At 36.2% G+C, this 24,731-nt stretch overlaps 2 protein-coding genes across 6 annotated transcripts in view; both read left to right on the top strand.

Moving 5' to 3' along the window:
• Positions 1 to 4,581, top strand: part of LOC140155989 (uncharacterized) — a 46,578-nt gene extending 41,997 nt beyond the window's left edge. For 4 of the 5 annotated variants that reach the window (XM_072179044.1, XM_072179041.1, XM_072179042.1 and 1 more), the window contains exon 2: positions 382 to 4,581. In XM_072179044.1, coding sequence (XP_072035145.1) covers positions 382 to 4,581 — 4,200 coding nt within the window. The remainder of the gene's footprint in view (positions 1 to 381) is intronic. The other variant, XR_011859449.1, reaches the window with a different exon arrangement.
• A 94-nt stretch (positions 4,582 to 4,675) lies between these two features.
• The window catches only part of LOC140155990 (uncharacterized), a 188,152-nt gene continuing 168,096 nt past the window's right edge, over positions 4,676 to 24,731 (top strand). The window contains 1 exon segment of the mRNA XM_072179045.1: positions 4,676 to 5,879. Within this exon segment, the coding sequence (XP_072035146.1) occupies positions 4,676 to 5,879 (1,204 nt within the window).

Consider the following 24,731-nt stretch of genomic DNA (forward strand, 5'->3'; position numbering starts at 1 on the left):
TTGCATCATTTTGTTGCAGGGAATGGTGTAACAAAGTTACCGAAAAGATTTGTGTGTAGTCTAGCAGGCAGGAGACTGGTTATGACCATGTTGATATTTAAGTCAGTGATGGTGCTTGACAGAACGAAAATTAAAGGTGTATTAAGTTTACTTCAGTTCAGACTTTAATATTTAAAGGGGCTCTGATAGATTTTATCTGTATTAAACTTGATGTATTTCTTGACATAGTTTTATTCCAAAAATACTGTAATGAAAAAGTGCATATTAGGTTACCAAGCAACTGGATGAGATGCAATAGAGATTAAAAAAATTAATGTTTTTTTCAAATACGATAATGATGGTAATATATTTTGTTTCCTTTTGTTTTATTCTTTAATGCAGAGCCTGTCCAATATCATCCCAGCTCGTGATGGGAAGAAACCTGTGCAAAATGGGGACTCCGATAAACCAAGTACTAGCATCTCCTCTTCAGATGACGTGTTTGTGAAAAATACAGATTCAAATTCACATCGATCAAAAGAATCCAAAGACAGGTACTCAAGAGAGCCTCATAGAAGATCCTATGACCCCAACAGAAACACCTACGATCCAAACAGAAGAAATAAAGAGAGAACCCATCAAAGACCAATGTACGACAGCAGACAATCAGCGCGTGAGCGTGAACGTGACCCAAGCCCTCAAGGTAGGCGGAGCAGACAGGATGGTTATAACGGCTCATATGAGCGGAATGGACGGTATGGTGATAACTATGGCTACTCCAGGGATTATGTACCAGGTAAACCACCAAGCTCACCTAGAAGATCACGCTCTCATCAGAGCCCCAACAGAAGTTACAGTCCATCCAGAGCATATAATACAGGAAGAAGCACTAGCCCACCCAGAAATCACAGTCCCACTAGAAGTCATAGTCCCCCGCCAAGGGTACAAAGTCCCCCACCGAGGGTACGAAGCCCCAGCCCTGATAGAGTCCACAACCATGCATTTGTGTCAGAAGGAAGCAGAGAGGTAACCATAAATTCAGATGCTAAAAGGGAAGAAGTAGAGTTTCATTTTGATGAAAATGGACAGAGAGTGACAACTGGACATACTGTGATTGCTGTTACAGCATATCGTGCTAACCAATCGTCGCCAGATGGACCTCCTAAACCACCCCGTAGACAACAGTCTCTGAATCGTATTCATATACCTGAAGGACCTGATTATGATCCTACTTCTGCAAGTGATTCCCCTCAATCTGGTCCAAATAGTCCACACATATCTAGACATCATGTAGAACCAAATTATGCAAATTACACATCTGGGTATTCAAAATCTGGCATGACCTATACAACACATACTCAGAGTCATAATGTAACTACAGCAAGGGTTCCACAGCTTAGTAGACAGCGATCTTTCCCTGAACCTCGTAATGGCTATCATGATGATCCACCAACTTACAGAGATGTAGAGGATTACAGAGCAAGATCTGCTGTGAGTGAATGGAGTAATAACAAGCCTAAGCAAGTCAGAGGGAGAAGAAATGTAGATTCATCAAATCGCTCATATCGCAGTGATGGAGAATTGAATGCAGCGTATAGTGAACCTGAATTAGACTGGGAAAGGAGACCTCGTCGTCAACTTCAACACAGCGACTCGTTACGTACAGATCCGGGAAGATATGATACAGGAGAGCGACCTAAGAGAGCATCTCATCTGAAACACACAGATTCATTGAGGTCAGCCCCTGGTGGTTATTCCTATGGTAATTCATGGCAAGAAGAACCAAGTTGGAAGAGGGATCCAAGGTTGCGCTATCAACAAGAACAGCATGCATTTCACGGTAGTCTAAACAGACCGTCAAGACGTGACCACGTCCCCAGGTCACAGCGACCCACCAGTTTACCTTTCCCTGATAAATATGGTGGTAATGAAGGTAGTTACAACCCACAGCATGCCAAATATGATGACAGAAGTAGATCTCCTGATTATGATAACTACCCTACAACCCAGACACAGTACAGTCAACAAACTTCAGAATCAAATGGTTGGCGGCATGCAAGAAGAAGTACCTCGGTTACTAAGCAAGGTTATAGTAGTGATAGTGGTGTTAGTTCTTTCAGGAATCCATCTGAAAGTGACCCAGTTTATGAAAACACAGAGCGAAAGCAACATGATCTTCAGTATGCAAACTCTAATGGTTATCACAATAAAAAGAATGGAATTTGGGAGAGGGATGGAGGCGGGTATGTCATCGATGGTCCTCATGAAATGCCAGTTGATGTCCCAGTTGAAATGCAACAGCAGCAACAACTAGAAAGTGCTCCTTTAATGACTAATCAACATGAGACTAAAGAGGGCAGCATAGCTGGTAATCACACAGTGCCAAAAGATGAAATACAAGATGCCCAATCTGCCTCGACTCAAGATTCAAAATGGGCTGAGCATTTGGCAAGGAGGGAGCAGAGGAGAGAACATCTGAGATCATCTTCTCAGGATAGCATAGAGAGTAATAAATCTGATCAAGATCTAATAGAAGAAAAACAACGCCCTCAGCGAAGACATACTACTGAGATAAATTTGACATCTGAGAGTATCATTCAACCAAAACAAGCTGATACACAAGAAAGCGGTTATCCTAGCGAGATGCCGAAACGACAACGACAGGGTGGCAGAGCGCCCTCACAAGGAGAATATGTATCAAATCCTGGATATCATGTGCCTTACAGCGAGTCCAATGCACCATATGCGCCAAAGAGACCTTTTGACCCATATAATCCATATCATTATGGACCATATGGGGAAGTACCACCAGGAATGAACTATCCTCCAGTACATGGAGCAGGTCCTTATAAAGGCTACCCACCTTATGGTTCACCTATGTCACCAGTGGATCCTAGATATGGGGCTCAGTCTCCTAACCCATATGGCTCAGATCATTCATATGATAACCAACAAGTACCAGGTAGGCAGAGTCCAACTATGCCAAGGAAAGCAGATGGATGGGGAAATAGACCACCATATAGTGAAGGGGGACCACCACCACCACGATGGCCTGGTCCAGATCCACGATACGGACCTATGGGATATCCACAAGATCCATATATGCCTACTTACAGTTCTACCTACGGTATACCACCATATTTGCAACAAGGTGGATACTACCAGCCACCAATACCATCTGCAATGTTTTATGGAGGTTATCCAGGAGAAGCAGCGCATCCACAAGGCATACCACCTGGGATGGCATCACCACAAAGAGCTCGTAGTGTGGATGCCTTGGAGCTTCAAGCCAATGTACAACCACAACTGAATGCTTCACCAGTCCATTCACCATCAGCTTCCCTGTCACCACAAAGAAGTTTGAGCCCTGATGAAAAGACCAAGAGGATTCATGAGCTACGTCAAAGAGTCAAGAGTTACATACCTACAGATGAGAAGTTCAAGCGTAGTAAAAGTGTTGATAGTGCAGAACCAGCTAGAGAGGAGATGATAGCACCCACACAATCGTATGTTGCATATGCTGCCAATGTGCCAAATCAATCCAGTGCTCCTGCTGAATCAAATAGACAGGAATTCACTGATGGATCTAAGTTGCCTGGCAACTCACAGTTTCAGGAGCCAAAAGATACAGCTACCTCAGTTGGTGCCAAGCTCTTCTTGCAGAAAAAGAAAGAAGCTGTGATGCAAGATATAAAGAAGACGATGATTAATGATAGAATGTATGGAAGTGAACCAGAATTGACAAATGAAAGAGAAGTTCCTTTCAAGTCAAGTTCTGCAAGACCTCTGAGAGTATCTAGTGGGTCTGGAAATGATACAGGTGACAGTAGAGAGAAGAGAAGGAAATCAGAGAAAGCAACAGAAGATGCATTGGATGAATTGGAGGAAATGTATGCATTGCTGGACAAAGAAACAGAAGATTTACTTGAATCTGGTGAATATCATCCACAGTATGACCGGCTGACTGAATTAAAATTTAGAGCAAAACAACGCCTAGAAGAGCTCAGATTGGAGAGGGAGATGGAAGAGAATGGATTGATACCACCTTCTCAGAGAGGAAAACGACGTCCGAGACGTGAGCGTGCAAAGTCAGATATCACAGGCGATAATTACAGATCACAATCATTGACGAATCTTACGCAGAGTGATGATGAACGACAACAACAGTTCTTCCCATACCGTACATCACAACATCCTGATAATCTGAATCTGGATGACCAATCATATAAGCCACCTAAAAATCCTCAGAAGATGCAGTTTATTCAACGAAAAACTGAATACAGTTCCGATGAAGAAGGTTCTGAAGTCCGACAACCACAATCAACACTTTACCGCCATCCGAGGTCAGAAGACTACTTAGGCTATAGCTCCGATAGCAGTCCCAGTCCAGAGCGTCGTATGAAGAATTCCAAACGTAAACCTGTTGCTCAGCCACGGAAAGGTGTGAAAGATGGTGAAGACCAAGTTCTTCCAGAGTATATCAAGAAATCAACAGCAGATACACAACATTCAGCACCAAAGTCTGGATATGACAGCGATAAGAGTGGAAGAAGCTCATTAGCTGATAGAAGCGAGAATTCTTCTTGTCTGGTTCTGCCCTAATGCAATTAAAGTTGATCTGAACAGACCACTTTCACCCAAAAAAGAAGTTACAAATATTGCATATACTGAAATTAAACTACTATCAAGTAGTGCCATGACGTCTTTGCACAATTCAAAGCCAAGAAGTGTGAGTCCACTACCAAGAAGCGTGAGTCCTCTGCCAAGAAGCGCGAGTCCACTAGCAAGAAGCGTGAGTCCGCTGCCGAAAAGTCATAGTCCTTTATCTCAACCAGAACCATCCAAGTCTCGAGCAAGAAGCATGAGTCCAGTATCAATGTCAAGTCAACAGAAAGTGAAATCTGTAAAAGACCAGAGAGTGACAGAACGTATGGTGATTAGTGTATCCCAGAGGCCAGTAGAGCAGGGTGCACCGAGCAGACCAGTACCAGCACCAAGGAAAAACCTTACAGTACCATCAGTGGAGAATCAACCAGCAGGTACCAGAACAAGTGTCAGTTCAGTATCCACCATAGACAGTACAGGATTAGCTCAACCATTTGAAGAAATGGGCAGAGAGTATGGTGTCATCATAGGAGAACATTACCCACACTATGTTTCAGAGCGCGACCTAAGCCGTCATAGTTCCTCAATGGATTCTCTTGTACAAACTGTAACACATGTGCCAAAAAAAGTACCGAAAGAAACGCGCAGTCCAAGGGCACCTACGCCCCCATCTCAACCGCCACCTGAATCCGATGTGGAAAAATCTGGAGATGACAAAGGAAAGAAGAAATCAGGTGGTATATGGGCTTTGTTGGGCCCCAAGAGTGGTAATCAGCCTGTGAACAGTGAACCCCAAAGAGTCCCTGATGGAAGTAAGACTGCTCCTCTGCCTTCCCCAGACCCAACACTCAGTTCAGACTCTGAAAGCGAACACTTTGAAATGCCTGGTGTTGCAACAAATAGTACGGATGAGTCATTCCAGACTCCGCGATCCACAACATCATCACCCCCCTTTTCCCCATCACTCCAAATGGAAGGAGAAATCAAGTTTGAAATAGAAGAAACTGTTCAAGCAACTGCTGTGACTGTTCCAGAACTGCCAAAAGACCTTTTTGTAATGCCACTGGTACACAATGTGCCTTTTATAGACAGTGATGCTGAATCATCCACTGTGGCCGAGTCAAAAGATGGCAGCGAAGTTGCTGTTCCTTTCACAGGCCACCATCAGGACATACCATTTGTAGACAGCGAATCAGAAGATGAAGGCTTGAAATACCGAAGACAGCCGGGAAGAGAGCACGAAGAGCCGCAACGGGGACCAAACGCATCGGCACCACTAGCTTATGATGAAAATGGTAAGTAACACAAGTTGTTTGTGTTGTCACTAGTCCAGCTTTTTGTTTGTCAGTGTGAAGGGGTTTATTTGTATTGTGTCATTGCTTTTACATGTCTATGTTGTTTTTGTTGTGTCCTCTTTGCATCAGTGCTTCACCATTCTTTATATTTTATTTACATAAATGAAAACTTACAATTACAACTCAACATATTCCTAATTTTCAAAAGCCTTTCAACATATATATATGCATGAAATGTGGTTGAGGGTAAAATAATATTTTTATGACACATGTTAGACATTTTACTGTAGATCATGAACAAATTGGATACTTCAAATTATAGACACAACATAATGCATAGACTAAAGACCTAAACACATAAATTTTAACAAATCTAAGTGGAGAGTTTTCTTCATATTATGGGGGAGTCAGACTTTGATACGAATTAGTGTGGCATTGAGACGTTTTGAGATATGCTGTACTGTAGCTAATACCAGTGAGAAATAAGACATTTATGGTCCCTATCACCACCTACAGGGTGTCCCAATAAATGTGGAATGCAAAAAATAAAATTTCTTTACTAACTGTTTGACTTATTGGTTATTCCTTTCTGACTGATATTTAGGCATTTTTCACAGGAAAAACATAAACAACAAAGAACAAAGAAATGGAATAAATACATTGTAGGCCTGAAGATTAAGGGGATTCAATATGATGTCCACATCCATGGTGACAAAAACATGAAAAGGGGTGTTTTCTGATCATGTTAAACTTGTAAAACTTTATAAATTGAGTTTTGCCATCTCATTTGCTGGGCGTACTTCAATTGGGGAATAAGCATAATTATCATAGTGGAACTGATCTGATACTAAGAAGTTGTGAGAACCACCTTTTTATAGTGGTTCTTTGCCTCTTTAATTCTATTCCTTGATGATCCGTGATAGGTATACGGGTGGGTTACAAAATTTAATTTGATAGTGATTTGGGGTACCTGGGTGTTATTTATAATAGTTAAAAGCTATTAACCCGCAGTACTTCATGGGATAATGTCTAATGCATTTTAACTAATTAATGAAATACCAGCTAACTTGTTGCAGTTAGTACTCAAACACACCCCAGTTAGTACTAGAGTACTAAGTAGCTTTATCACAACTTGCAAACTTATTTTATGTGCAGTAGAATGTAATTGTAACTTATTGCAGTGGAAATATAAACCTCTCACTTTTAAAATCTTTTTTTGTGGAGAACACATTCATAAAGCAAGTAACTTACTATGCTCGCATTTTTAAATAATCAAGGTAACAGATCACCATTTTTAAATTTCAGGCTTTCATGACAATGAGAACCTTGGCAGCATTGCTTTTGAGTTCCAGTAATGAAAAACTGCACTAGCAATACATAAGGATTGTCCTTATATATGAAGCTCCTACATACAGCCTTCATGTTTATTAGCTAGATGGGAGAGTTTATATTTCATTATCTATATTATATTTTAGTAAAAAAGCAAGAAGTCTAATGCCACACCAATTAGTACTTAGAAATGTCTGAGCAAACTGGAGACTTGCCATATCTTGTCAAATAGGTCTATAATCTGATCAAATTTGGGTCAAGAAATGGATAGAAAGGGGAAAAATTCAACCATGTTTTGACATGACATGATACATTCAGTAGTCGTGAAATGGGGCTTAAAATGGCCCACTGAAAAGTACATTTAATAGTTTCAAATCCTGGAAGAAGTGCTGTAATAATTTGTAAACAGCTTAAAATCTTACTCTTCAAAACCAAACTTGTGAGTATAAAATTACAGGTAGTTGATCAATGGCTTGCATTAGAAATATACCATATGGACCAAATACTTTTATTGTTAAAATGAAGACAAGATATGTTGAAATCTCCCATCTTTGCTATTCGGAGATTGATACAGAACATAATGTACATGTATGTCTTAGTTTTTTTGTGTACCTGTTTTGTGTGTTTGTTGTAGTGCATTAATTTTCTGTTTTATAATGTGAAATTCTACATGTAGAACCTGGCTCAGCCAAAGTCTCTGCTTTCACTCTCTGCATAGATAAGATAAAATTAGATTAGATTCAAACATGGTCATCAATCTGTTGCCTTCAAATTTCTTCTTTCTAGAATAGATGATTGAAAGTGATAGATGGGCATGATATACAAATCGGGTATATTTTGGCATTATATAGATGATCTTGGACGTCCTTAAATGTGGACTCAAAGTGATCACTGTAAAGCAAGCACTGTTCTTAACATATTTTCTCTGCAAGTGTTCTGAGACCAGCCATGAAAAATTTGCTCTTGTTGAGACAGGAGTGGACTGGAGAAAATTTGTTATTTCTGTGAAGCAAAGACGGAGTAGCAGTTATGGAATAATATTCTGCCATTAATTTGACTCTTTTTGTTTGATATTGTGATGTCAGTTTTCTTGGTAAAGAGATCCTTTATCACAGGAGTCATACTTGCAATCAATCAATGATGCGATCAATAACTTCGCACAAAGACGCCATCGTAAGGTACGTCCGCCCGTTTCAAACCCAGTGTTTGAATTGTGATTTCTGTTGTTTGTGACTTGCCGTAACTTTTGTTTGAACTGTGCAGATTTTTATACAAAAGTGGTAGAAGTGGAAAAAGATGTTGCCCCTAAGTCCCGCACTCGTTCAAATTCATTCATCTATTATTGTCAAGTCGGTAAGTCATGTTGATATAGAGGGGGCTCAATCATTTCATTCATTCTATCTATATACTGTGTAGTCGGAGGTGGAAGGTGCCACTCATCATCAGCACTGTCACTCACTCGGGAGATTTTAGACCAAAATTCAACATACTTGGCAATATGGGAAATGAAAGATTGAAAATCCCTAATTGTAATGCAATCAAGCAAAATAATCGAGTCATTCTTCGGGCAAATCCAAAATTCAGTTTTCACATTCATTATATTATGTGCCATTTTCAGAGCTATATTTTGATGAAATTTCATTACAAATGGAACTACGGTTCCAGAGATATGTTCAATTAAGTGATGCTCAGAACAATAAAATACAAAGGAAGCTGAGCACTGTTATTGGCCATATCTCAAAATTAGTATTAGTGACTAAACTCATTTAGCTTGATCGCATGGCAGTTTTGGAAATGGAGGATTGGGGTCATTTTAGAAATGATTGAAAATCTTCCCCAATTACCATAATTTCAATCATCATGAAATGTGCCACTTTATAGTGTGTTGTGATTTTGTTCTGAGGTTTCTGGCTCTACTAACAATCACCACAAAATGAATGGGGTGGGGCACTCGGCATACTAATATATAAGGTCCGCAAAGTCAAACATGAACTCTGAACAGGTACTACAAATAGAAGTAAGACAAGCAGACAAACACAGGCAATAGACAAACAGACAGACAGACAGACAAACAGACGGACAGACAGATAAACAGAGATTTCAGATGGAGAGACAGACCTAGGCAAATGTTAAATGAACTAGTATTCGGATGGGTGGTTGGGATGGTTGTGTAAATATTGTAAGTATAATAGGTTTGATGGATGATAAAATAAATAGATATTTATTTTCTGTGGATATTTATTTTCTTGTCATTTATTTAGTGCAATATTGAATTTAAAAAAAGAAAAAAGGATTTAGGGTTTTTACTATGTTGCTTGTCATAGATCCATGTACCCTGTGTAGAGTGAAATGGCTTCTTCCACAGTAATTATTGCCAAAAGAAATGGCTTTTGATATATTAGTCGTAGTAAACTATTGTTTTTAGGAATTAAAGCCATATTATAACATTTCTTTAAAAATAGATTAGTATTTATTTTCCATAAAATGTTAGCTTTTACTGTCAGATATGTCCCCTTTTAATTTTGAGCCGAACAAGTGAGGTAAAGCAAAGAAAATTGGAATTAACTAATAGCGCCAATGCATGTTACTCCGGCGTTTGTAATACAGTACGATCCTCTGGCGTGTGTGTGTGTCTCGCACGCCGTGTACGAAGAACTGTGTTATGAACAACACATACGCGTTCGACTAATATTTCTGTCTTAATAATAAAACGACGGTTCCGGCGGTTTATTCAAAATCACGGATTTTGACAAAGCTACAGCACCTAAAGTCTTGATTTTTGCAGAGAATCTTTGTTTACTAAAGTATGTTACAATCGTGTAAAAACCTGAATTAAAAATTTTTTTGAGGGCGTTCTTCTCATCAAATGTTATAATATGGCTTTAAGTGCAATATTCAATTCGCCATTCGGCCATTGTTAAAAATAGAATGGATATCCATTTTGATAATACTAGTTTCATCCACTTCTTGACTTCTTATATAACACTTTTAATTGTCTGGTATGCTTAATTATTATTAGTATTTTTTTTAAAACAATTACTGAAGAAATTTTACCGAAGTAATGGAAGTTGGAAGTGATGCATCTCTGGCCATTATCATTTAACAAGAGGTATGTAGGTCTAATGAACAGTCCCATTATTAAGTGGTTGGTCATAATTGATCTTTTCTATTGAGGCACTATGCACCATTGACCAAAATATGGGGAAAATAGTGAAAGATCATGGGAAAAGAAAAGGGAATTTGATGTATGTCCTATTATTAAAATGGAAATAAGATATACAGTTGATTATTACTGTACTCAATTTGTCAGCATATAGGCCAGCTTTTCGAAACCAGTGGGCACAAAAAGTAGCCTTAAGATTTTGATACTTTTTGAAAGGATGTCCTCCAACATATCCAAGCCGTCCTGCAGACACTTTCCCAGAATTATTACTTGTTAAATATACAGAATGTAATAAGCATTATGTGCTTTTTTGATCATAGTTTCAAAAATATACATTTGATTTATTAAAGTAGGGTGTCAGTTTCAAGCTACCATTATAGAACAGATGTTGGTGGCCTTATGGCAAAAAATTTGAAAATGGCATATGCGGACCATTTGGGAATCTTTCCTTCAAAAAGGGTTGATTTTCAGTTTTTATAAATAGTGGACTTTTGGGGCATGGGGGTACTACAGCTTTGGTCTAAATTAAAAACACAAAAGAAATGTGAGTCTTTTGAAGAATGAAAGTTATACCAAGTGCTTGAACTTGACTGTGGCCTTATGTGATTGGATTTAATTGCTGCAACGTTGTGTCTCAATCCTAAATCTACTGTTTTCTAAATGGGTTAGCTAAATTGATGTGTTTGTGCTGGGACATCCTATGGTAAAATCAAATATCCAACAGGATAAATGTTCATCAGAAGAAATTTTTAGTAAAGTTATTTAGTGATCTACATGTCACTATGGACCACAACAGCCTCATCCTAATGGCATAGTGTAATACCATCAATCAAACAATCATAGTGCAAAATTTGACCTCAAGTTGCAGGGTATAAGTTTTAGTACCCAAATTTTCAAAGGTCATTCAATGTATGTACAAATGTATTGGGGTTAAAGAACTGTGCCCCTGATAGATGAGCATATTGTGGATCCTTGCGTGTGTAACATCAGTGATATATGTACATGTCACTATATCATGCACATCTGTGAAAGATCAAATACAAGATAATATACATCATCAAACTATCTTGATTGTTTGTTTACGCACATCTTTTATTTAGTGTGAAAATATCAAAAGTTATAAAATATGCAACTTAATAAAGCTGAATCATAAGAAACTTCAAGAAAAGCTGTATACTGATTTAAAATGTGATACTTGTACATCTGTGGTAGATCAAAGACAGATAGCCAGTAGGCTTACATCGTCAAACTTTCTTGGAAGTAATTTAATGATGAGGATGACTCACTCGCATGAGGATGAAAAAAGATGATAAATTGTGTTAACCAATTTGTTCTGCTCGATGTAATTAGGGATCACTAAGGGCTGCCGGCCATACTCTAGATTTCTTATGACTGGGAAACCCACTTTGAAAGAAAATAGTCACACCAGGGTAGGATTTTGTTATTTCAATATCTCTTGGTCAAGTGTAAAACTGCACCTGCTAATTGCTTGCAAGGTTGAACTTGGGGGAGTTTGAATAAATTACTAAGAAAAACACAGGTTCAGCAAACAAAGACACTAACATACAAATGTACAAAACTTTGTTGAGGCTTAGAAGGCCATTAATTACTAGCATGTTAACAGTGTGCAAAGTAATTTTGACTAGGACTTTCCTTTTTTAAATATTCTTAAAAACCCAGCTTCTTGAATTTTTGTTGAAAAGTAAAAGAAAATATGACCTGCAATTATTATGTAAACAATTTGTATAATACATAAATGACGTGAATGTTAGCACCCTCATACACATTTGTCCTGTGAATTTAAATAGGAGCGGTCAGTGGGATGGTATCGCAATTTTCACACCCCTTGGAAATTTTGCACAGCTCAACAATGGTGATACTTTTAAGCCATAAATGTAAAATCTTAAAATGAATTTGGTTAATTTTGTTTTACAAATATCCATTAAATCACTTACATTAAATCCCCATATAACACTATAGTTTAGGCTAAGCAGCCAAGAAAGTAAGTAGGATTCTTTGATTAATATTTCATGAGTTTTGGCAATAGCGAAATTAAAATTTAACTGAAATTATGTATTATGGCTTAAAATAAAAGGTTTATTCCTATCAATTCCATTTACCTCACGCTGTATTTGAAATAATATGTTGCATGAGGCAGCCCAAACCCCTAACCATACTCACAAATTAGCAAAGAATTTTGGATGATAAAATCTAAGAGGTCTTTGACTTGTAGATTGGCCAGCCAAGAAGTTGTTGGTGATTTTTTTGCTCCTGGTTCATTAAAATATTAGGGATGAAGTTCAGCAAGAGGTCTGTATTTAGTCACTGTGGTTTGGTCAGGTATGTTTATAGTATATCTTAATACTTAACAATTTCTATCTCTTTAAAACTTTGTTGGCTGAGGTGCTCATGAATTTATTAATTTTTGTCCCTTTTTGCTCAAAGCAAGGTATTAAGGGATGGGGTATGAACGTTTGGACAGTATTTATTGTGGGACATTGGAGCACATCAGACATATCGAATTGCATTCTGAATCTGAAGAATGTCCTTCTGATATCAAATAATTTTGATTTTTGAAATTCGCAATGTAATACACATTTTATGGCAAATGATTAAAATTGATATTTTTGATATTTATCACTACTCGAAGTAAACTTTATAAATCTGTTGATTTATACTTAAAGTGTATGTAGGTGGGATGAAAAGCCGACGATCAATTGAAAATTTTGACCTTTCGTATTGAAGATAATAGATTTTTCACCAAAACACAAAAAAAAATTAGGTCTTTTTGGGAAAAAATCCATATCTTCAATATGAAAGGTCAAAATTTTCAATTGATCATAAACTTTTCCTCCCAGCTACATACACTTTAAGAATATGTCATTAGATTTATAAAATTTACTTCGAGGACTGTTATATATCAAAAATGTGAAAATTATCAAATTTTAATAATTTGTCATAAAATTTGTATTATATCGTGAATTGCAAAAAATGAAAATTATTGGATATCAGAAAGACATTCTTCAGTATTCAGAATGCAATTCGATATATGTCTGATCATGTCCCACAAAAAATACTGTCAAACGCTTATCAAAACGCTCATTCCAGATACCTTAAGGCTGGCAATAATAATATTTATGTTTATATTGTACAATATTTTCAGAAATTTGCCAATGAGTTCCTGTGAGTTTAGAATAAATACATTTTATGTTTCAGGCTAATTTTATATTAATTAGCTTTCAACATTTAGGAAAATACAAATTCTTTGTCCAAGTCAGGATTTTTTTTGGTGAAATAGATGAATAGATGATGTCAAATATTGTATCTATATGAGCATTTTGAACCAGACCTTATAAGTAGGCCCCTATTATATGAATGATGCTGATTTCAAAAAGTTGGTCTGTCATACTTATTAAATGAATACAGCCTCTAAATCTTCATTTGGAGAAAATAACTGAGTGTGGTCCTATCAGTGCACCAAGCCTTTTTTAGCATAGAACATCCAGGAAACATTAGAAGTGCTTGTTTGAAATCAAGTTTATAGGGCCTATACTTCTATTTCCCAATTTACTGTGCTACCCACAACTCAAGAACCAATTTCACCAATTTTGTTATCAAAAGACCGTGGGAATCCTCTTGTGTACATAAAAGTTATCATTATCCAGCATAAAAATGATGTTGTGAGGCGCTAAAGCCGGTATAAGTAAAGGATCGCATTCCTGCCAGTGCATTAGCCTCTGTTGTTGCTAGCTTGATCCACTTTATTATGAGGCTTTTACGCATGCTTCCATGTTAGCATAATAATGCTGCTAAAAATATACCAAGTGACTGACCCCCCTATCAGATGTATGGGAATATCCCTGTCAGGCATCCTTAAATGGAAGACAGACTTTGCTGGGTGGGTGGGACTATGTAAATCTATGCAGATATGGCTGGTTGGAGTAATCTATTCTATGGATAGGGTGGTGAGTTGTATATGTTACAAAGAGTCAAGTACTAAATGGAGTGTGTTTTACAGACGTTTCTAAAAACCATTCTTACGCTGCTGTGTGAAATAGATGTTTATTTCAAGATGCTTATTTTGTCACTGATATAGACAAATTTTGAAATAATTTTCATTGATAGCACTCAACATTTTGGTGCCATTTTGAGCATCATGAAACAATCCAGCTGATTCATTATATATGCGGCTGCCTTATTTAGTATGACAACCCCATGACCCCTCAAGTTGGCCCAAATTTGAATAAGTCTGGTTCATGAGACATGGGTTACACATGTTTTATCCACATGAGTTCCAAGACCACTGCTGAGATTTGATCTACATTCTGTGAAACTGAGTGCAATACTTGGTAGTCAAGGAAGCATGCAGTTATGGGAGCAGGTTCTTGGCTCATCAGTGAAAATCTAGGAGCTTCTAGAGGTATTTCCCTATGGAAACATGTTAAAGTCCTGCTGGAACTCTTTCAGATTGTCTGAGCTCTAAAAGAACATGTATACATGTAGCCTTGTTGTGTTTGTTTTAATGATCTTTACATAGGAATTGACAACAATCCAAATAGGAGAGGTCTTGTACTGCTCCATCCCCGCCCGGTCTAAGTCAAGTTGGCACAACTTAGACCAATTTCTACAAACTTTCTGATAGCCATTCTGGTTTGGTGAGACTAGTAGAAGGCTGCTGCCAAGAAGCTTTCTCCAAAAATGTTGCCGAAAATCAACCTTATTTAATCTGAAAAAAAAATCATCCAAGAGTCACCCTATTTCTCTATGGGAAACAGCTGAAAATCATTATTGCAAAGATTGAAAAAACAAATCAACCAAAATGTTCTTTAGTCATTGCCTTTTATTGAAAAGGAGATGGTTTAAAATGCTGTGAAGATCTTTAAACCCCCCCCCCCAATCGAGGAAGTAAGAATATGAGAGCCTTAATACTGAAATAATAATATCTTATTCAAACTACAGAGAAATATAATGATCTTCATAAACAAGGACATGATGTGAAACAGTGGTAATGGACAAATCATTGTAGTCATATAAAAGTTAGTTTTAAAGGATGAAACAAAAACGGTGACTTGAATTTATTGAAACTTTATGGTTAAAATTATAGCATCTCAATGGAAGTTTAGACACAAATGACCACCATTTGGCTGAAAATGATATCCAATTCTGAATTCCCAAACTTCTCAATTTGAACTTCATAGCTATAGTTGAATGTTTTGTTCATCAGCATCACTGAAATTGAAATGAAATTGGGCATAACATTTAACAAATTGATTTGGATTCATACTGGTGGGCTAATAACTTCAAGTGACTCAGTAATTGCACTATTTGACTCTTGAGAATGTTACACAACAATATCTATACAAAAATGATAAGGAATTCAGAATTATCCTTTCGAACCTTGAACCAGGGGTTACATTTAATTATATTTTCTCCATTATAGAAGCAGGTGCTTGATATACAAATGATTTGATCATGATTTGATCCCGTCAAGAGTATTTTTCTGTCTACTGCCCTCTATAGTAAGTATTTTAATATGTAAAGTGGGCATAACTTTAGCCACTCCTCCACACTGAATTATTCATTATAAACAATGGTGATGGACAGATCTTACAGCGCCAGGATTTATGATAATAAGATATGAGTGATGAATAATTTGTCTTGTGTATGTCTGGGACAAAAATAGACAGCATGAAGTGATTGAAATTTTAATCTCCCATCCCAGTGAACCATGAAAGATAGAGTGTCTGTTGGGAGAGCCTCTGGTTACCTGTCTGAATAATACCGAGTGGTTATTAAAAGTTACTTGTAGCTTCTCGGAATTATTGGTTTTAGTGTACTTTTGTGTACAAAATATGTTAATTGTCATATACCTTTACTTGCCCTATGATAGCATTATTTGTTGGCATCTCTTCAAATTGATGATGTTCTTTCAGAGGATCAAGTTGTCCAACTGATTTTTTATGACAAGAACATCATTTTAAACAATTTTGAACTGAAGTGAAACTGAAATGTTCATATTTGAAACAAAAGGCAACAACAAATCTAAATCATGCAGTTTGTTGTCACAATTTCTTTTTTGTATACTCTAAAAACAAGTGGCACTTCTTTTTTAACACTTCAACATGTTTATTGTTAAACGCTTTAACATGTTGATAATGATGATATCAACATGTTAAAAAGTGTTAATAAAAGTTTTTAATTAAAACCTATAAATATAGTGTTAATTGTATGCAACACCTATAATTTCATGTGCAAAGTATAAAAATAAAAACATTATAGTGTTAACAAAATACTTGTTTTTAGATTTTAGGTAATAACATAACATAGCATAACATAATGAAAGTAAAATTGTCCTAGGTGATTTGGTTTTGTTGATTAGGTGGATTTAGTTTGTGACGTATGTAATATTCCTACTTGTCAAATACCAAATAGCTTCACAACTAATCAGTAGACACTGTCAGCAATAGGTCTACCTGGAAGAGGTACACACAAGGGAAAGCAGCAGATGGACATAGAGAAGATGGAATAAGGACAAATAGAAAAAAGATAAGAGAAAAGACAAAAGGAAAAATTGAGTAGAATGAAGTTTGAGAAAGATAGAAAATAACTTGCTCCTAAATATTTAGGAAGTTGAGGAAACAGTAGTATGAAGTAAAATGAAAGGAAGAAATTCACTAGCCACAACATTTGCCGATAACATTTGCCTAGCTACCCATCTTATCTGTAAGCCATATCATACAATACAACCAAACTTGATTTACATCAGCTATATCATTGGGTCATTATTAAACAAGTACGTCATCAATTTGGAACCGGTCTATATGCTCATCCGTTTCTCTCTCCTGAGGTGGAGGAGAAAAAAGGGAGGAAATGAAAAAACTGTGTTAAGTGTCACAAGAGGGAACTCGCGTAATGGAATTATTGGTAGCTGATTGGTTGACCTTTGCTATGAGATGTATTGTAACCAGGGCTGAGTAATTTAGTTTGGGAGGATTCATCCTAAAAGTATCTGTAGTTTACGGACCTACTGTGTCACTTGGGTAAGAGGACTTTTGTCATGTGAAGTTGTGATGGATATCCTGTTGTATTATGTACTGGTACATTGGTAGTAGTGCTTCTGTGTACATGCTTAGTAGATGTGTTAGCCGGGTGTGATAGTTTATGTTTGTGTCTAGTGACGCACATTATATTGAGTGCATTGTCTAAAGTATGTGGTACTGTTTCCATGGATTACTGAAAAAAATCATACAATATAACAAACTTCAAGTAATTACACTTTTTATCGATAAAAGGACTACTCACCAGTCACCATGCTTACTATAAGAGCAATTGGGGCAAAACTGTGTCTGAATATCACAATTTGATTTTTACAGTTAAAAACAAAGGATACACAATTGAATAAATGATACCTCCCAGTCCTAATATGAAAATGATGAGAGGCAACATGTTGGTTGTATTGGTATGACGAGGCAGAAGTCCATTTATTACAGGAAAAATTGTTTTGCTCAGATGAACTTTGGATAAAAAAACATTCAAATTTTCATATAGATAAATAATTTTTAATTTGTTTTAAATTTTTATTAGCGCTTTAATCTCAATTTTACCTTTAAATATTTGTCCTCCCTTTGGAAATCTTTGAAATTTCACATACAATTTCTATATCCAATAAATTATAAACAGGAATGAAAACCATAAAAATAATGCCAATGTTGTGGAAAAGTCATGGAAATGGAAAACACATGTTTTTTGAAAATTAAGTAAGCAAGCATTGGCACTTGGATTGGAAACTTATCATTTGTAAATGACAAAAATGCACAAGAATAAAATCTTGAACAATAATTTCTAATTATGTGATAGAATTTCACAGTGCAAGAGTTCTGGTTAAGTGAATCTCCCATACTAGTCCCTCTTTTCCACATGAAATCATGAAGGTCTTGACTTCTAACTCTCATGTTGTTTGGTTACCATACATTTATGTGTTAATATCAGCTGGTATTAGGTGCGGAATCAGTCTTGCTGTAAATTGACTGCACACCTTGGAGTGTGATTTTAAGTGAAGTGTGATTTCAATGGCACTGCAGCACCTGCTTACTTTCCAGTATAAGCTCTGTGGTGATTTTGTTTTCAATGCTTCAAATTATTTCTCTGGATAAATGTTTCCACTTCATATCTGTAGAGTAGCAACAATTTGGTCAATTTCAAAGGAACAATTTTGCTAAATTAAAATAATGTGATAACGCCATTACGTAAGCAATACATATAGAAGTCTTGAAAACTTTCCCGGGGTGTCTGATTTGACTCAAAAAATTATGAGTATGCATTGCTCTGTGGAAAGTAGCTGACGTAATGTGTAAAGTAATAATTTGGATTACATTTATGCCAATATTTTGGGGACAGACTGTGATAAAATTGTGTCACACACAGTGAACCAGTATGACGATATAATGTACCAGAACTATAAAATAGTATAAATCATAAATAAGTAATATTAAACTCAAATATGTTAAGTGACATGCATATTCTATGCATACTCAATGACTTGGCTTTAATTTGGTAAAAAAGTAGCAAGTTGTAATTTTTGTTTACACCAATGTGTTTACAAATTTCAGGAATGAACCAAATGCTATGCAACCAATTCTTATTCTCAAAATGAGCCTTAACTTGGTGTTGTGATCTATCATACTTATAAGGAGTTGTAATAACAAATGTTGTTACTGTAGCTCTAATCTTAGCTGTGAACTCATACGATGATAAAGATGGTGGCAGACAATCACCAAATGCAAGGATGAGCACAAGTCAACATGCTGAGAAACTAATGAATTACATGGTCTACTTGTATATAGGTTTTGAACTTGGTATGAACTTGCGTTCTTTCTGCGAAATAGTTGAGACATTCAATCAAGAATGGAATGACTTAGATTCAATAGTAATGATCATGAGGAGTGGAGATGAAATATGCCAAGTGTTTTGGTTGTAGTCATGCTGTGTATGTTGGTGATGGTGAGGTTTTTGTGTGTCAGCATATTGCCATACTGTGATCATGTGCAAAACAGTTTCAAAATTAGTTGTGATACTGATCTTAGTTGATGTAAAAAGAAGTTGTGTAACATATTTCACATTTCAGAAATCGCATATTGTAGTTTGACTCAACTATTGATTCAAGTACCATAAATATTTAATATGCTCAGATCCTTTCTCTGTGAACTTATTACAGTGGAAGTAAAAACATCAAGAAGTTTATTTTGACTGGGTTTGCTGTCTACTGAAGATAGCCCTCATCATGTGATGTTGCCATTACCAATAGCCACTGGGTTACTATCCAAACTTTCAGCTAAATGTTTTATCTGTGGAAGTGAACAAAACAAGTATTTATCATGGTTACTGGAGAGAAAATTTTGAATAATAAGTAACACCATGCTTTGACAACTGACGTATTTGAAATAATTGAATTTTTTACCTTGAAACTTGTAAATGGGGCTGAAATTTTTTAATTTTTAAGGGTGTAATCATGGTAATGTAGTTAAGTTTTCACTATGAAGGGTAGCTTGAAAATAAGGACAGTAGTGAGACGTACAAGTTAAAATGCTACACAACATTCCAATATGTGCTCCTAGAATCTATGGTTCCAGACAAGGGTGATGAATATGGACATGATAGAGAGGCGAGCTAGTTAGCTGGGAATGCGTAAGGTTTGGTTGATATTTAAGATATCTTATGGAGCCAGGGGAGGGAGTGGGAACCTCTACCACTTTGAGTTTATGCCTTCAGTTCCAGCCCATGTGGGAGATGAGTGATAGATATATACCTGTTGAAGTGATGTTCATAACATGGTGGTTTAAATAAAAAGGTTTGTGTGGTTGACTAATAATTGGCTTGCAGTGCTTGTCATTAACATAGCTTTTGGGTGCCTAACACATTTTATGTCAATGGTTTCCGTTACATCTGCATTGCATACCATGATAACAAATAAAACCCATCATTTTAAGTGTTTGTTGTTGATTGTTCAATTGTTGGAAACATAGAATGGGATAAAGTGGTATTTGTTGTTGACATTGTGAATTTTGTTTCCAGTAAAAAGTGGTGTTATTGTTTCATGAGGTGAGCCTTGTGCAAATACAGATAAGCTGTGTTCACCGGTATCAGTAGTTAGATTCCAGCAAATCTTCACTTCAATGAGCATGATGAGTGGTTCGCATCATTGGTCCTGCCCATGCAAAATGGGTAAGGCAAAGTGAAATTGAAGTGTATGTTACACACACAGTCATATTTTAGCACAAGTGTCTTGTAGATTGAAGTACAGTTGCTTCTTGCTTCAAGCAAGGCAGAGTTTTGCCACATTTGTTAAACTTTATATGACATCAGTGAACACAGCTTATCAGGAATATATAAAGAAATACATGAGAAATTGTTGTAAATAGTGCTATCTTTGTAGGAAATTTGGCTTATTTTCATGGGCAATGAACTGTTTTCCTGTGAATTTACAATTCCTTAATTATTACAGCCTGTATGCATTATGCAACATGGTAAAAAGCAAGACAATTTCTGCGTACATGAAAATTTTGTGAATTTTACAATCATGAGTGATAAAGGCTCACAAAAGTTTCATGCTTACAGATTAATTTTCCTGCTGGCTCATTTTCACAAATATTTCCTGCTGCAAACCTGAGGGATCTGTCCGTATGATCATATCATCAACAATTTGTGCCACAAAAATAAAGGTGCTTTATGGAAGTTCTTACGTATCAGTCCAAGAATACTATCAAACTTTCAAGCTAAGAGTAAAGCTGAGTTTTACTCCATCACTGAGCGACAAGCAATTGGTATTTGACCAAAGATGTAGCGTGCTTTTCCCAATGCTGCAAAAAGCGCTCTACCTCATTGGGTAGAAACCAATGCTCATTGTTCAGCTATGGAGTATAAATTCAGTTTAAGAGTCAAGTAACTGTAGCTTGGTTGAAATAATGAGTGTATGGGGGTACTTAATGTGATGAATGAGCACCTGCCTCCATGTGTTTTGATGCCAATATTTCAAGACTAGACAGATATTATAATGTTCTGTACCATTTTTGTGCATTTGCAAGAATACATCAACAAACACTGTATTCTTGTAAAATTCCCAATTACTATAAATTGGTGTTAAACAATTAAAGGGAAAGTGAAATGGAAAGAAAAATGTAAATAGGTAATGAATACAAATCTCTATGATTTACCTCTTTATGGCCCATGTTAGTCATTAGGTACCATTCGTCACCCGTTTCCCATACCATGCATGAAGATTGTCAACAAAGTTTTGGTTTGACCATTAGCAATAATACAGTAAATTCATGATGTCATATTTGCATGGACATTCATTGAATATTCAAAATAACTCATTATCATATCATTGATTAACCAGTATGGAATGGCAGAAAGATACACAATCATTTTTTCATTCACTTCAAAATATGTGACTGATAAGGGAGACAGCAAAATTAGTTTGGTTAAAAGTACGAAAAACTAAAATGGATAGAACAAGGAAAGAAAAAATGCGGTTACGTATACTTGTTTTTTGGATTTTAGGTTTTTAGACATTTTCAGTCAATTATCATTATGCTCAGCCATTCCCTATACTTTGTTTCGCCTGGTGGTGATGTTAGTGCTTTTATGTTCACATATGTATACCTGTCTCAGGATTAGGTTCTCACGCAGGCTTCTATGCTGTGACCAGTTACATACGCACCATGTGTCACAACCAAACTTGAGGTAAAACAAAGTATAGCCTCACCCAGTCACCATGACTTTTATAAAAGTCACTGTATTACCATTTGATATAAGGGCCACAATGACCTGATCCATATTGGATTTGATTAACTCATTTTAGCTTTTCATTTTTACATTGACTAAACGATTAGAAATTGAAAGCAATTCATTTCATAATACATGTTTGCTCTGTCAGATACAATTAACAATATGGCATGTCTTGTGAGCAATGTGCTTCAAAAATATTTAAGAATATTTATTCTGCAGAAATTCATTTGAATATATATAAACAAACATATATATTTGCATCTTCATGCAATCAATTTTATTTAAATATATATATTGTATTTTCTTCACACCTGCCAATTTATATATCTCTTAAAGAAAATTCTTGCTATAGAATGGTTTCTTTACTTTTGCGCCAATCATCTTAGCCAAGATTCAATTAAAGTCACTTTTCTATTGCTTAGGTAAACAAGTAAGTATATACTATTTTACATAATGCATGAAGTTCAACCAATCACAAATCAGGTACTATTTTTTTCTATTTTGTACCTCATTGCAGGTTACCTCTGATTGGTCAAACTGCTACCAAATATGGTGTGCCTGGATTCTACCCAGACCTGATGAAACCGGATTCATTAATGACTTAACTTCACTAAACTAGATCACTTACACTTAAACCAAGTTAAAGATTTATAGCCTAATGTTTTTATGTAAAATACAAAGTGGCACTAATTATAAAATTATTATAATAGGACTGACAAACAGACACCATAGTTTGTAGATCAATAGATATTACCAGATTTGCACATGTATGTTCACCCAAGTTATGTTGTGTTAACCATTATAGTCTATTTACCTTCCTCGAGTCAGTCAAGTCAACGGGCAGGTTGTTCTTTTGCATGCGTATCTACACAGTGCGAGTGCATTCAATGTGTGCAATTTAATGCTGCGACCACTGAATTTTGCACTGACATCACCGACTCGAGGAATGTAAAAGCACCAGGCTATATAACAAGTCTGCGTGTGTGTGTTTATGATCCCAGATTAACATAGCATGTGTGTTATTCAGCTCATATAGTTTGTGATTATCATAGTTGCTGTGTTTCTCAATATGCCATTTGCTAACAGGGGTGGACTGGAGTGCAAACCCATCTGTGGTGAGTTATAAAGTGGGCATAAAAATTCAGAAATTAATGCATGGCGTTCTCATCTCATTTGGGGATAACCATCAGAGAAGTTCAGGGTGTGATAAATAGATTGAATACCAACTTAGCAATTGGGAAGAAAATAGAAAATAGAGCACTTGTGTGTTCTCCTGACCAATCCGTATCAGATGGATTTGGACTCAGGTACATCTACCTTACTGGCTCATTACTCAACTATAGTCCTGCACTTACTCTTCCGTATCTCTCTCTCTCTTTTCTTTTTTGTACTTCTTCAGTTAAGTCCTTTTCTTTTCATCATTCTCAGTTTTTACCTTTTTCTCCTCATCTTTTCACTTCTCTGCCAGTTGATTTGAATTCCTCTGCACAATCCACCCCTGTTTGCAGTTACAATGAAACCCAAATGTTTGCAGTTACAATGAAACCCAAAAAGAGATTCACATTTCTTATTTCATTTATTCATGTCTTGAATCAGGTCCATCTATCAGGAAACTTGAAGGCAATTTCACTTGTGATCAATGTTCAAATTTAGGCTATGTTGCCCATCATACAATAATTATTCTCAACTATCATTTATTTGGAACATTGCATCTGAACATGTCATTTGTGAATAAAGCTGTGTTTTTGCATAGTAGGTATTTTTGGAATGCAATTTTCACATAAAACTTTGCACTCTTTGCATAAAGTATGTAAAGAAAAAACCTTTCTTATCCTCTTCCTTAGCCCACTTACTTTTGAATGTTGTGTGTGAACAACAACACCAAGAGATCAGTTGTGCTGATAATTGAACTGTTTGTTATTTTGCAAGTTTGATAATCGCACCAAATATTCTTGCCTTCATATATAAAATGGAATTGAACTTATCAGGGAGTTGGATACTTGCCACTATTGTGTGAACAAAATGATAAATGCCTCCTTTAAGTTAAGTGTCAAGTTATAAATTAATGTACCTACCTGGGAAGTTAGTATCAAGTATTGTATCTATATTTTTGACTGCTTTTGTTATTTATTTACTTCTGATATCAGTAGATATGTTGTATTCAAATTTATTTTGGGACTAAATTTCAGTCTTTTAGTTACATTTTTATTTTCTAATGGTTTCATGGACAGATTCTGTGTGAAAATCCTTAACATAGCTCATATAATTTCAAAAATCTTCCTGGATGGGAGAAAAACTGGTTTTATTGATAAAGAGCAGTTTACTCAGTCCTATGAATATATTATTAGAAATAAGTAATTTCAAGATCTCCATCAGATGTCAAAACTGATGCATTTTAGATCATATTCTGGCCTTCTGATAAGTGCCACAGCTTCGTCATCTCAACATTATTATTGAACATCACAGCATTACATGTGATGCCGTCAAGTTAATAAGAGTCATTGAATCATAGGAGGGTGGGAGATAGGACCACTATAATACTTTGTAGTTAGTTGACTTGATTGTCTACCAAA

The sequence above is a fragment of the Amphiura filiformis genome, chromosome 6 (assembly GCF_039555335.1).
Source record: "Amphiura filiformis chromosome 6, Afil_fr2py, whole genome shotgun sequence".
Classification (NCBI taxonomy): domain Eukaryota; kingdom Metazoa; phylum Echinodermata; class Ophiuroidea; order Amphilepidida; family Amphiuridae; genus Amphiura; species Amphiura filiformis.